We start from the raw sequence: 12,002 nt of genomic DNA on the forward strand, positions 1-12,002 counted from the left end.
AGGGGGGACATAGATACTTAAATGGCTTCATTGGTCCGTGGCGATCCAGACTTTAAGGGCTTCATGGAGTGTCTGCAGAGCGATATGAGGAAAGGCCTGGCAACTTCCGTCGTCACGTCCAACACCAACCAATAGAAGGATTGTTGGGACGATCCGATGGGTTCGTGGTTATTGCTGTTGGCGGCCAGCACAGTGATTGACTACAGATGAAACATTATTTCCTTAGGTATGTTCGGTTTAAGAGACTCGCCTTGTATAGAGGTGGTACTGTGATGGACTGGTGGGAGACAGACGGCGCGGCTTTGTTTGTCTTTGACCAGGCGTAGAATCGGGCCAAAAGATTAAGGGCGCGGTGAAGATGGCGCGGGGGAATGTTTCATCCACTGGAAAAAGGTTAGCTCGAGCTGGTCGGAGATACCTCTATGTTGTCTGAGTACAAGTCATGAATGTGGGCGTCCAGATATATGTAGATAACCGAGAACGAAAATGTGAAAATGAAAGAGATATAAAGATGGGAGGCACAGTCGCTTCGAGGCTGGATAACACTTCCATTACAAGTCCATCAAACCATCAACAGAGTCTGGACTGTTTCACGTGCTGCCAAAACTAGGTCGCTTTTTCAGGTCCAAGATGGTTAACTTTTCCCATCTTTCCACTCTCCCCCTTGTGGCTATGGGAGTCTTCACCTCCCAAGTCACCGCAGCACCTGCCGTCGCTGAAGCCGCGGAAGTTACTCCCTCTACCACCACCCGCTTCTCCTTCGCCAAATGGGTGGACTCCATCACCGCCGACCCGTCCACCGCCCTGTCTCCTGAGGAAGCCGTGCAGGCGTATCTGGATACTAGTACCGTCAATGCCACCACTTTACCGGGTACTACTGCTGGTACCGAGAAGCGCCGTCGGGCTGCCGAAGCAGTCTGTAAGTACTGGACTGGGGGTAGAGACAGAGCCAAGGTCAGTTCAGTTTGGAAACTCCCTATCTACCTACCTACAATGCTTAGGTACGAATGGTGTTACTGACATGTTCTGCTGTGTGTAGGTCGCTGACGTCGCCGTTTGCATCCATTATCTTGCGGCTGCTGGCGAAGCGGCGTGCCCCGGTCGGCTAGTAACCGTTGGGCCGTGGCCGCAGAGAATCTGGTGTAATTGGAATGGCGCCTTGTTTTGGGCGGCGGCCAGTGATGATGTTGGCACGTATCCTACTTGGTATGTTTTATGATGCCCGTTTATCCCCATCATCCAGCTGTCCAGGTATGATGCTTTAGAAGTACTGATTGGGTGTTGACCAAATGTTATAGCAAGGGCATCGCCCGGATGTATGGGGCTATTGTGGACGCATGCGCCATGGCCGATGGAACGGTTGATGGATATATGTTGAAGGATCTGACGGGGACTAAGACTGGGGGCTATCTTGGCTACGTGCACTTTTCAATCTGAGACGGGCAGTTGTTGACCACGAGGTTCAATCCCTTCAGTTTTTCATGGGATGCCTGTTTAGCTTTCAAATTGGCATACCTACTCTAAGTACTTCTACCTACACTTTTAACTAATGTCTGTTTACATACCTACCTTCGCTTCTTTTTTACCTACCTCTACTCAGGCCAACCTGCTTTCGACGAACGTTCTTCTTCAGCCATGCCTTGTTCTCCCCCGCAAAAGTCTTTGTTAGCAGACAAATTCTTAGGAGTTAGTTTGGCAGTCAACAACGTCTGCCTCATCTCTAAGACGGTTTTCACCCATATTAATCACGATCGGAATGCTAGGAAGACGCCCGATATACTTATCTCGAGTATACCTCTAGTCACCGTAAGAAAAGATCCTAGTCCAGTAAAGCATTCCAATAAAATATGCTACACATAATAACGCCCTATCCAGTCACATGCTCGTTTTGTCCAAATTATGCTCATTCCGCTTTCGCTCTAGACAGCCTCCTTCTCTGACTTGCTGCTATCGTGCTCAAAGACGTCCACTATCACGTCGGTAGTGCCGCGGTCATCTAGACCGAGAACACGCCTAGACTCCTCGATGGTCATGTTGTGCGGCATGCTCTTCTCCTGCTTGACGGGGTTTCCGCCCGCCGCAAAAATGACGTCGAGTTCCTCCAGCGAGCGTTTCTTGGTCTCGACGCAGAAGAAGTAGATGATGGGGACGAAGAGGAAGTTGAAGACGGCGAAGATGATGTACTGCAATAGACATCATGAGTTAGCGCTTAGAACTAGTCAATGTGACTTGGCTGGCCAGACGAGTGGGAAAGTAGACAGGACAGGACTTACAGTCTTCCACCCAATGTTCGCCAAAGCAGGGGGGATGATCATGACGACGATAAAGCAAAACAACCAGTTACCGGCGCTGGCGATAGCATTGGCCTGCGACCGGCATCGCAAAGGTGCAATCTCAGCACTGTAGAGGAACGGCCCGCCAACCCAGGCTAAACCAAAGAAGGTATTAAAGAGAAAGAGGAATCCCGCAGCAACAAGCTGACACGTTCTATCAGCGGTGCTAGTCAGCCCGGCGATAATGGCGAAGCAGACGGCCATGCCGGCCGCGGTGATGATGAAGGACCGACGGCGACCGAGACCCTCGATAAGCAATACGGAGAGAAGCGAGCACAAGGCGTATTCGAGACCGCCCATGGCGGCGATGAGGTGCGACATGCTGGGAGACAAATTGAAGGACTCTTGGAGGATCTTGTTGGCGTAGGTGGAGACCATGTTGATGCCGGAGAGTTGCTGGGCGGCTTGGAAGAAGGTGCCGATGGCGACGCGGTAGAGAGTCTTGGTGGGTCCGTTGTCGAAGAGCTCCTTGTAGGAGAAGACGGCCATTTGGGATTGGGCTTCGTAGGAGGCGACGATGGCGTCGCGCTCGGCGAGGAGGACTGGGTCGTCGGGGGAGAGACCGCGGAGTTTGGCGAGGTTGTGAGTGGCCTGGACTATTGCTTAGCATGGATTTTGTATGGTATGTAGGTGGAATGTTACATGAAGGCCACTCACCTCGTCAATCATTCCGTGCTTGATGAGCCATCTGGGAGACTCGGGGAGGAAGTTGATAAAGATGAATACGATAAAGGCCGGGATGAGCTGGATGCCGACTGGCACACGCCATTGCGCCTGTCCCTTGACAAAGAAGAAGCCGTATCCTATTAACTGTCCACAAGCAACCCCGAAAGTTTGGAGGCCGCCCTCGATCATCACTTTGTTATTCCATGTCAGCTACCAAGTTCCATCCGAAGGTCCGTTTCTCATGGATTGACTCACCCCATCGTCCTCTGCTATGCGGCTTCGCGCACTCTGCTTGCCACGACGGCACGGTAGCAACCTGTAAACCGAGACCGATACCGCTAATGACACGCCCAGTGGCTAGCTGACCGACGTGCCAGGCAGCGCATTGAAGGATACCGCCGACCAACATGAACAGCATGCCGAACCAGACAGTTGACCGTCTCCCCAGGCGGTCACCAATGTCGAGACATGCCAGGGCTCCGACCAGGGCCCCGAGTTCAAAAGCAGCAATGACAATGCCCTGGATGTTTGGGTTTTCCATTGAGGGAAAGACCGAGGTGAATGGGCTCTCGGTAATGACACCTCCCTAATAGGCTGTTAGCTGGTTTATGAAGCTGATAGGGGAAGCTGGAGATGGTACTCACCATTACTGACATATCGTACCTAGACACCGTGAGCGTGGTTAGTTACAGGTAGCCATGAGCGAGTCAAGCCGGGGAACAAGGCTTACCCAAACAGCCAGAAGGCCATGGCAGCAATGCCGGCGACCGCAAAGTTGAGCGGAAGCCCGCTCAACCCCATGGTTGTCGTGTACGGACTCAACTTGAACATGGTGGGATTTCTCCAGGGGCAGAATAGGCCTAGTCAATGGAGCCAGAGAGAGGACTGAACTGGGTAGAACATGATTGGAAACGTGGGTCAATTCACGGTGAGAATGTGAATGCTTTTATAGACATGGATGAATGCTTCCCTTTCACCGCGTACCGAAACCGACGTTCTGGGGATCCGGGGAATGCCCTTGGCACGCATCATTGGCAAGTCATTGATTGAAGTGCCAGACCAGAAAGTGAGACAAGTTCCGCCCAGGCCTTGGAGAGAAAAAATCCAGTGTAGGTACAGTAGCCGAGAGGGTAGCCATCTCCGAGAGGGAAGTCATCCCCGAGAAGGCAGTCATCCCCGGGACGGAACGGGTATGGCGCGACGTCCAAAGTGGTGATGACTGATGAAAGAGAAGGGAACTTGTACCCTTGTATCGGGGGATGACCCAAAGCGGGGGCTATTTACAGTGGCACAAGTGGCGCGCGGCAGCCCTGAAGATCGATGAATGGAGAAATGGGGTATTTTGCGGGGTGATACTTATGCGGGGTATCTGGGCATGGCGGAGACTCGGCAATGGGGAAGCCAGCCTCCCCCACATTGTGCGCCCCGAAACAGCAGTCAACTACGAGCATTCCACGGCCAAGATGGGCAGTCGACTACGAGATATCACAAACCACCAAAGTTGGAGCAGTCTAGATCGAGATGTGTCGGGAAGGCAATCATCTCCGGGGCCAACCTTGGGAATGGGGGCTGGACACACATTGCCTCGAGCTTATTTATTGATGTGCCATCTCTTCGTCCCTCTCCATGTCCAGCAGCTGTCTCTAGTCCTCCTCCAAAGCCGCCGCTCTGACGAATCGACACAATGCCTTCTGCAACAAACCTCTCGTGGGGTGCTCCTCTGTAAGAGAAACCAACCATCTGTCTCTCCTATACACGACGTCTGAAAACCGTTGCTAACACCATCGTACCCTTCAGCTCTCTCAAGGTCATCGGCCACAATGCCGGAACCTCCATGGACGGAGTCGACCTCGTCCACGTCCACTTCACCCAGGACTCGCCCACCTCCCCCCTCAACATGCAGCTTCTCCACTACGGGGAGTACCCAATGCCGCAAAAGGTCAAGAGGCGCGTCATGAAGCTCATCAAGGAAAACAAGACCACCCCCGAGGAAATGGCCATTGTCAACATCCAGCTCGGCGAGGTCATTGCCGACGCCGTCAACTCGTTTGCCCGGGACCAAGGCTTCGACCTGGCAAAGGATGTCGACCTGATCGGTGGCCAGGGCCAGACCATCTGGCATCTGCCTCTGCCCGAGCTCTTTGAGGGTGACCAGATGCGTGCCCACCTGGACATGGCCGAGATTGCCATCATTGCCGCAAACACCGGCGTCACTTCCTTGGGCAACTTCCGCGTCTCCGACATGGCCCTCGGCCGCCAAGGTTGTCCTCTCTTTGCCGCTCTCGACTCGCTGCTGTTGAACCACCCTACTCTCAACCGGGCTGTCCAGAACATTGGCGGCATTGCCAACTTCTCCATCCTGCCCAAGGGCAATGTGCAGGGCTGCTATGACTTCGACACGGGCCCAGGAAACGTTTTTATTGATGCCGCCGTCCGTTACTTCACCGACGGCCAGCAGGAGTACGACAAGGACGGTGCTATGGGCGCCAAGGGTAGGGTCGACCAAGCAATTGTGGACGAGATCCTTGCGGGACCTTACTTTGTCCACGACATTCCCAAGACCACTGGTCGAGAGACGTTTGGTGACCGTATGGCGGAGGACATTTGCGACAGGATGTTGGCCAACGGCGCCACTCCCGAGGACTGCGTAGCAACCATCACCCGCATCACGGCTCAGTCTCTTGCCGACGCTTACGAACGCTGGGGCCCTGAAGGCGGTGTTGACGAGATCTACATGGGCGGCGGTGGCTCCTATAACCCCAACATTGTCAAGTATCTCAAGCAGCGCCTGCCCAACACGCGCATCACATATATCGACGAGACCGGTATCCCCGTTGGCGCCAAGGAGGCTCTGGGATTCGCGCTTCTCACGCACGAGTGTTTCGTTGGCAGGCCAATGATTGTGCCCACCAACACCGAGTCAGACAACCCTGGTGTCGTCGGCCAGATTCAACCGGGGAAGAATATGCACCGTATTAGACAAGCCGTTGCTCAGGTAAGCTTTTTCTTTTTTTCTTTTTTCTTCTCCGCAACTGGAAATCATGGCTAACCCCTTGCTTGCCAGTTCTGGGGTGACTTTCCAGAGGAGGACATTCGATGTACCACCAAGATGAACCTTTTGCCTAGCCTCTGCAACTGAACAGCGAGAGGGAGGTGGGACAAGGGACAATGAGAAGATACCATTCATTGCAAGGAGTACGGCGCTCACTGGTCGCGACTTATGTCTGTGGATAGATGAGGTACAAAAAAGAATAAAAGCTATTGAAACATGGAAGTGCACACAGGCGTCCCTTGCAGTGCCAAGGCCTTCCGACTAACCGGGCTAGAACCTGGAATTGGTCCGGGTAAATAACGTTAGCGTGGGCGGAGAAGCGGAGGAGAAACAAAGACGACATGGCTCGGCATTATCCCCGCGTGAACGCCTCAATTCGCCATCCAGACATACAACAAATGACCCAAGTACTTAACGGCATGTCGAACCGTCGACTTAGTTCTCAAGAAACCATCTCTTCTCACCGCAAGGTAGCCATGCAATATGTGAACACTGCTCAACTGGCCTTCTCCAAGCAGGTCCGGGGACCTAGTTCAAGAAGCAAGCTTGGTACGCCATCTTCTGGTTCATGCCCACACTTACATGTAGGAGACGTTGTGTTGACACACCAGCAGCTTGCAAACAATGTCGTGACCGCCACGTTAGATGCGACCAGCAGCAGCCATGTGGAATTTGTCGACGGCGCAACATCCGGTGCTCCCACGGTGACGATATCCTCTTCACGGCCTTGCAATGGAAACCCGATAAAGAGATGCCATATGAACAGAGGCCCAGTCCCGTTCGAATCGGTAAGGCTATACTTTTATATATGAAATAGTTGACTCTGACTCTCGACTGGGGACAGTGGGCTTCGTCGATGAGACATTCCAAGTGTCCCAGCTCTACCATGTCCTGCCTTCCGATGCCACTCATGACAATCCAGGCGTCTCCAAGACAAATAATAAGGTTCACGTCTTCTCACCATCTTCACACACGGGAGTGGCCACTCCAATCACGAATGAAAAGGATGCATTCTACCTGGCAAGATACACCGACATTATCGGGCCTAGATTCGACATGTTCGACAGCACATCTCGATACTTTTCTCTCGCCCTTCCGCGCATAGCTCTCAACAACCGCCTCGTGCTTCTCTCTTGCCTCGCATGTGCCGCTAGACAGTACTCGCTCGTCACCGACCGCGGTCATCACGATGCGCTGGTGTACTACAACGAAGCTCTCAAGACGTTATATGAGCGCTTAAACGATAGTGGCCACGAGGCAGCCACTTTCGCCAGCTGTTTGCTCATTGCCCACTGCGAAATGGTGGAAAGTAAAGCGAGCGACTGGAACTTGCACCTGAAGGGGACGGGGGAGCTGGTTATGATGCACCACTGGAACGGCCGAAGCGGAGGACTGGCGCAGACGGTATGTTTTCCATATCTCTCTAAAGACGGCCAACTTGATGCTGACTGTTTCGCCCATGAAAGAGCTTCTGGATTTACTACCGCATGATCATCCTCGCTTCCCTCGCATCCGGTATGTCGGCACCAGTGAACCTAGGCCAGTTACTTCCCTTGGGCTACTTTCCTAGTCCTCCTACCGGGGAATGGACCCTCGACGCCTGGCAAAGCAAAGTTGTCCATCTCCTCGGATCCACGCACAGGTTTTGGGCCCGCACACGCAACCATCATCACCATCATCATCATCAAGACGACGCGGACACTACGCTCAACAAGCTCACAGCCGAGTGGACCAGCCTCGGCGACCAACTCCTGCGACATCAAGACCAAGCACCAGCCATGTGCCACGCGTTGAGCGTCATCCCAGCAGCAAATGACAACGACGACTATAGCCCCTTCGAAACCGTTCGCTACGTCAACGGTCCCGTGTCGGCCGCCTGGCAGATGTTGCATACTGCTTATTTGGTCCACACCCTCTCGCAGCCGACTCCGCGAGCAGCTAGGTTGACGCTCCTTTCCTCGCCCGAGGTAGCGAACAAGGCCCTGTCGTATGCTCGGATGATTGTGGCCAACTCGATTGCGAATCGGTGTACGATTGCGTGGGCTAATGCTGTTCAATTACTGACGATGGCGGGGCAGTGTCTTGTGGAAGTAAAGGAGCGGCAAGCTTGCTTGAGGGCGCTGGAGGATATCCAGCTTCATACGGGGTGGAACACGCGGGTGAATATGGAGACGTTGTCTGCCATATGGAGACGAGCGACAATAGATGGCGGAGGGGTCAGCGATTTGGGAAGGTTGTTATACATTACATGGATGGGTGATGAGGCTGTTGTTTCCTAGGCGTCTGACACCATACAAGTTGTTCCAGCATTATCAACACTCTCGGCGCTGTGGGCGGGAATCTGGGTGGCTTCGTCATGCTGCTACCATGGAGGTAAAGGGGACTTTTCTGGTGGCACAATCTGAGCAGAGCTGTCTCGATGCTTCGATGGGTGCCGGACTGCCGGTAGTTCCGATACAGCTCGGAAGTTAGCAGCCATCACTCCTGCACCGTCATCCATAAGGTAGCTATCACGGACTCATGATCCTAGTGCTTACTGCATGATACTGACAATTGACCAGACTCCGCGTTGTATCCTATCTCCCAGTTATTCAAAAATTCTGCCACGATCCCCTTCAGCAAGACGCTTGGCCTTCATGTTTCTCAATCATTACATTGGAGCATTGAATACGTTCAACCATGTCGGCACCGCAACCATCCACCCAGCAACTCCCCACTGTCCCTTCCGAAATCACCCCCGAATGGCTCAGTTCCAAGCTCGGACACAAAATCAAGTCCATCGAGCACACCCGCTCCATCTGGGGAACAGGCAGCAAGCTCTTCTACACCATCACCTACGAAGACGACAACCACTCCTCAAGCACAAGACCCACGCACATCTGCATCAAAGGCGTCTTCGACCCTACCATGCTCGCCTCCCAACCATGGACACTCCCCCTCGCCCAGCGCGAAGCCGACTTCTTCTCCCTCCTCGCCCCAGATCTCCTCGCAAACACCACACCCATCAACTTCCCCAAGACCTATTGGGCATCCACCTCCCCCCATCAAGGTATCTCCATCATGGATGACCTATACACCTCAGGGTGCACGTTCCCTCCCGAACTTGCATCCTACCCGCTTAGTACCGTCCTAGAGGGCATCAACCAACTCGCCGCCCTGCACGCACGCTATTGGGGTCAAAGCGAAGCAACCCACCCTTGGATAAGCAATACCTACGACACCGCAATGAAATTCCTCTGCTCACCTTCCACCTTCAACAAAACGGTCCGGGATCCCGACCGGCCTAAACTCCCTGCTTATCTTCAAGACGGGGAGCGTTTCAACTTGGCTTTAGACCGATACTTCTCCACTCGCAATCCTAAATTCCAAACTCTACTCCACGGCGACACACACATGGGCAACATCTTCTTTTCCCCCTCTCCCTCTCCCTCTATGTCTCCCTGTCACGAAGGAAAGATAGGTTTTCTAGACTGGTCTGCCATCCACTTCGGTTCATGTTTTCACGACGTAGTCTACTTCGTCACGGCAATGTTAACTGTGCAAGACAGACGGAAACATGAGATGGAGATACTAGATCGGTATCTTGAGACGCTCCATCGATTCGGAGGACCGAGGTTTGATAGACGAGACAAAGAGGTCATGAATGAGTATAGGAGGTCGTTCATGACGGGTGCGATTTGGTTGGTTTGTCCTTATGCGTTGCAGAGTCGGGAGAGGGTGGGGGAGTTGTGTGAAAGGGCGGTGGCTGCGTTTGGGGATCATGGGGTTTTGGAGTTGGTTCTTGGGGGGAATGGGGAGAAGGGTAGGGAGGGTTCTTGTGTGGTGCTGTGAGGGAGTGGGTAGGAGGGGGGGGGGGGGAGGGTATTGGTGGTGAGAAGAAGGTGGAGGGGTTGTTAGGATAGTGAGCTGCGTATTGTTATGTTCGTTGATGATGACACAGATGTCAGATGGAATACTAGATGTTGGACGTTCCTGGATTTAGAGTGGTCTCGTGGAAGAGGGGTTCACGGATATAACATGAATGTTGCGTCGTGTTGAGGAAGCGATGCGATGCCCGGAGGGTGACGAGCCGATTGGTGGAAGTAGACCTCCAACAGGAACCATTGGATTCTATTATGTTCCTATAAGATTTTGCTTCCATGTCTTTTTTCCAGCACGAAGAGGAGAAAATTGCAAGCGGAAGTGAACCTGTTACATAATGAAGCAATAGCCGCGCCATAGGGAGATGGGGTTGGTGATCAAAAGCAAGATCGACAACCGGGATTCACAGCAATGTAGAGCGAATTGTGTATTATTACTGGCACGGTTATACGGACTTACACGTGGACGTCTAATGCTCCCCGCATAACGTCCCATCATAACATTACCTACACCTGACTATTAGGTACCGACTACTACCTTGACCAGTCGAAAAGACAACTTATTCCACCATTCGTAGCTTGGCGCTTCTAGCTCAAGGGGCGGTGGTGACTTGCAAGCTTTCACTACGTCATCTAATAGCAGACGAAGGGGAAGGGATACTTGTATATCATGGGTGTTTAAGTAGAGTTGTGTTCTGCCTCGGTCATGATGTATCACAGATAACTCTAGGCAAGCTGAATCCTTCTTCTACTGTTTCACAAGTACCTTAATCAACCAGAAACATGTCCCTGCCGTCCACCCTCAGACGCAGCACATGCGCACTACTCGCTCTAGGCCTCGTTACCACGGCCACAGCCGGGCCCTGCGACCTTTACGACGCAGCCGGATACCCTTGTGTAGCCGCACACAGCACCACTCGAGCCCTGTATAGTGCCTACAAGGGTCCCCTTTACCAAGTACAACGCACCGACGGTACCACCACCGACATCGCACCTCTCTCCGCCGGCGGCGTCGCCAATGCTTCCACGCAGGACGCATTCTGTGCCGGGACGACATGCGTCATCTCCATCATCTACGACCAGTCCAGCCGCGGCAACCACCTCACCCGAGCACCGCCCGGTAGCGCCGGTAGCGGTCCGGCCCCGGGAGGCTACGACAACCTCGCTGATGCGACTGCTGCCCCGGTCTACTTGAATGGCCACAAGGCGTACGGCGTTAAGGTCGCGCCCGGTACCGGATATCGCAATAATGATGCTAAGGGCACCGCCACGGGTAATGCGGCTGAGGGCATGTACGCCGTCTTGGACGGGACGCACTACAATGGCGGATGCTGCTTCGACTATGGCAACGCCGAGACCAACAGTGTCGACACGGGTGCGGGCCACATGGAGGCTATCTACTTTGGGAACTGCAATGTCTGGGGAACGGGACAGGGAAGCGGACCGTGGATCATGGGGGATCTGGAGAATGGCTTGTTTTCTGGGCAAAACGCAAAGTACAACGGTGGCGACCCGGCGATTAACTACCGCTTCGTTACGGCGGTCGTCAAGGGGGACTCGTCCAACTTGTGGGCGATCCGCGGTGGTAATGCGGCGTCGGGATTGCTGTCGACGTACTATAGCGGCCCGCGTCCGTCTGGGTACTACCCGATGAAGAAGGAGGGCGCTATTATCCTCGGTATTGGCGGCGATAACAGTCATGGGGCCCAGGGCACCTTCTATGAGGGGGTTATGACAACTGGCTATCCATCCGATGCGGTCGAAGACAAGGTTCAGGCCGATGTCGTGGCTGCCGGATACTCCACCTCACCGTGATCAGAATGCGCCGTGGTGCAACAATCGTCTGGTCGGAGAAATGTGGCTCGAACAGTTGCTCGGGCTTGGGCGGAACTCCGCGAGTGACAACTTGGGTAGCTCTCATTATATAAGGTTGAGGTAGCGAGCTGGTAAATGCAAAATATGCTCCCTCCATCTGTCTTCTCCTTGGTTCAGTCTGTGATCACCGTCTGTTAGCTGTATTCGGATGTGTTCCGCTATGTCCATGCGAGATGGAAAATCTGTAATAGCGACCAAGGCTCGACGTGCATGAAA

The 12,002-nt window shown here is 53.5% G+C and overlaps 7 protein-coding genes across 7 annotated transcripts; 5 read left to right on the top strand and 2 right to left on the bottom strand.

Moving 5' to 3' along the window:
* Positions 1-565: 565 nt before the first annotated feature.
* Positions 566-1,438, top strand: B0T23DRAFT_421485 (uncharacterized protein; the record flags this gene model as incomplete). The annotated part of the gene is made up of 3 exons (XM_062839767.1): positions 566-954; positions 1,040-1,206; positions 1,299-1,438. The coding sequence occupies exons 1-3, from the start codon at positions 631-633 to the stop codon at positions 1,435-1,437; spliced, it is 630 nt and encodes a 209-aa protein (XP_062692391.1). The 5' UTR covers positions 566-630.
* Positions 1,439-1,779: 341 nt separating this feature from the next.
* Positions 1,780-4,280, bottom strand: B0T23DRAFT_361255 (general substrate transporter). The gene is made up of 6 exons (XM_062836279.1): positions 3,730-4,280; positions 3,644-3,662; positions 3,255-3,585; positions 2,991-3,190; positions 2,274-2,924; positions 1,780-2,183 (listed from the first exon to the last, which is right to left on the bottom strand). Exons 1-6 carry the CDS (start codon positions 3,828-3,830, stop codon positions 1,920-1,922), a joined length of 1,566 nt encoding a protein of 521 aa, XP_062692392.1. The 5' UTR covers positions 3,831-4,280; the 3' UTR covers positions 1,780-1,919.
* A 123-nt stretch (positions 4,281-4,403) lies between these two features.
* B0T23DRAFT_178843 (Anhydro-N-acetylmuramic acid kinase) lies at positions 4,404-6,271 on the top strand. Its single transcript, XM_062833045.1, has 3 exons — positions 4,404-4,721; positions 4,797-5,994; positions 6,064-6,271. Exons 1-3 carry the CDS (start codon positions 4,684-4,686, stop codon positions 6,136-6,138), a joined length of 1,311 nt encoding a protein of 436 aa, XP_062692393.1. The 5' UTR covers positions 4,404-4,683; the 3' UTR covers positions 6,139-6,271.
* A 348-nt stretch (positions 6,272-6,619) lies between these two features.
* Positions 6,620-8,501, top strand: B0T23DRAFT_444529 (uncharacterized protein; the record flags this gene model as incomplete). Its single annotated transcript, XM_062840900.1, has 4 exons — positions 6,620-6,635; positions 6,666-6,839; positions 6,869-7,455; positions 7,518-8,501. The coding sequence occupies 4 exons, from the start codon at positions 6,620-6,622 to the stop codon at positions 8,328-8,330; spliced, it is 1,590 nt and encodes a 529-aa protein (XP_062692394.1). The 3' UTR covers positions 8,331-8,501.
* On the top strand, positions 8,502-9,902 carry B0T23DRAFT_178854 (kinase-like domain-containing protein). Its single transcript, XM_062833046.1, has 2 exons — positions 8,502-8,554; positions 8,613-9,902. Exon 2 carries the CDS (start codon positions 8,731-8,733, stop codon positions 9,880-9,882), a length of 1,152 nt encoding a protein of 383 aa, XP_062692395.1. The 5' UTR covers positions 8,502-8,554; positions 8,613-8,730; the 3' UTR covers positions 9,883-9,902.
* Positions 9,903-9,910: 8 nt separating this feature from the next.
* Positions 9,911-10,466, bottom strand: B0T23DRAFT_383371 (uncharacterized protein). Its single transcript, XM_062837408.1, has one exon. The coding sequence runs from the start codon at positions 10,268-10,270 to the stop codon at positions 10,007-10,009; it is 264 nt and encodes an 87-aa protein (XP_062692396.1). The 5' UTR covers positions 10,271-10,466; the 3' UTR covers positions 9,911-10,006.
* A 19-nt stretch (positions 10,467-10,485) lies between these two features.
* Positions 10,486-11,894, top strand: B0T23DRAFT_178857 (alpha-L-arabinofuranosidase B). The gene has a single exon (XM_062833047.1). It carries the CDS (start codon positions 10,695-10,697, stop codon positions 11,724-11,726), a length of 1,032 nt encoding a protein of 343 aa, XP_062692397.1. The 5' UTR covers positions 10,486-10,694; the 3' UTR covers positions 11,727-11,894.
* The last annotated feature ends 108 nt before the right edge of the window (positions 11,895-12,002 follow it).

This window comes from Neurospora hispaniola (genome assembly GCF_033458365.1).
Source record: "Neurospora hispaniola strain FGSC 10403 chromosome Unknown B0T23scaffold_5, whole genome shotgun sequence".
NCBI lineage: Eukaryota > Fungi > Ascomycota > Sordariomycetes > Sordariales > Sordariaceae > Neurospora > Neurospora hispaniola.

Excerpts from the sequence above, each read along its gene's own strand:
- B0T23DRAFT_178843 (XM_062833045.1), top strand. The coding sequence starts at position 4,684 with ATGCCTTCTGCAACAAACCTCTCGTGGGGTGCTCCTCT. Across the intron at positions 4,722-4,796 it reads CTCTCGTGGGGTGCTCCTCT|CTCTCTCAAGGTCATCGGCC; the intron begins GTAAGAGAAACC and ends CGTACCCTTCAG. Across the intron at positions 5,995-6,063 it reads TTAGACAAGCCGTTGCTCAG|TTCTGGGGTGACTTTCCAGA; the intron begins GTAAGCTTTTTC and ends CTTGCTTGCCAG.
- B0T23DRAFT_361255 (XM_062836279.1), bottom strand. The coding sequence starts at position 3,830 with ATGTTCAAGTTGAGTCCGTACACGACAACCATGGGGTTGAGCGGGCTT. Across the intron at positions 2,925-2,990 it reads AGCACGGAATGATTGACGAG|GCCACTCACAACCTCGCCAA; the intron begins GTGAGTGGCCTT and ends GCAATAGTCCAG. Across the intron at positions 2,184-2,273 it reads CGAACATTGGGTGGAAGACT|TACATCATCTTCGCCGTCTT; the intron begins GTAAGTCCTGTC and ends TGTCTATTGCAG.
- B0T23DRAFT_178854 (XM_062833046.1), top strand. The coding sequence starts at position 8,731 with ATGTCGGCACCGCAACCATCCACCCAGCAACTCCCCACTGTCCCTTCC.
- B0T23DRAFT_383371 (XM_062837408.1), bottom strand. The coding sequence starts at position 10,270 with ATGGCGCGGCTATTGCTTCATTATGTAACAGGTTCACTTCCGCTTGCA.
- B0T23DRAFT_178857 (XM_062833047.1), top strand. The coding sequence starts at position 10,695 with ATGTCCCTGCCGTCCACCCTCAGACGCAGCACATGCGCACTACTCGCT.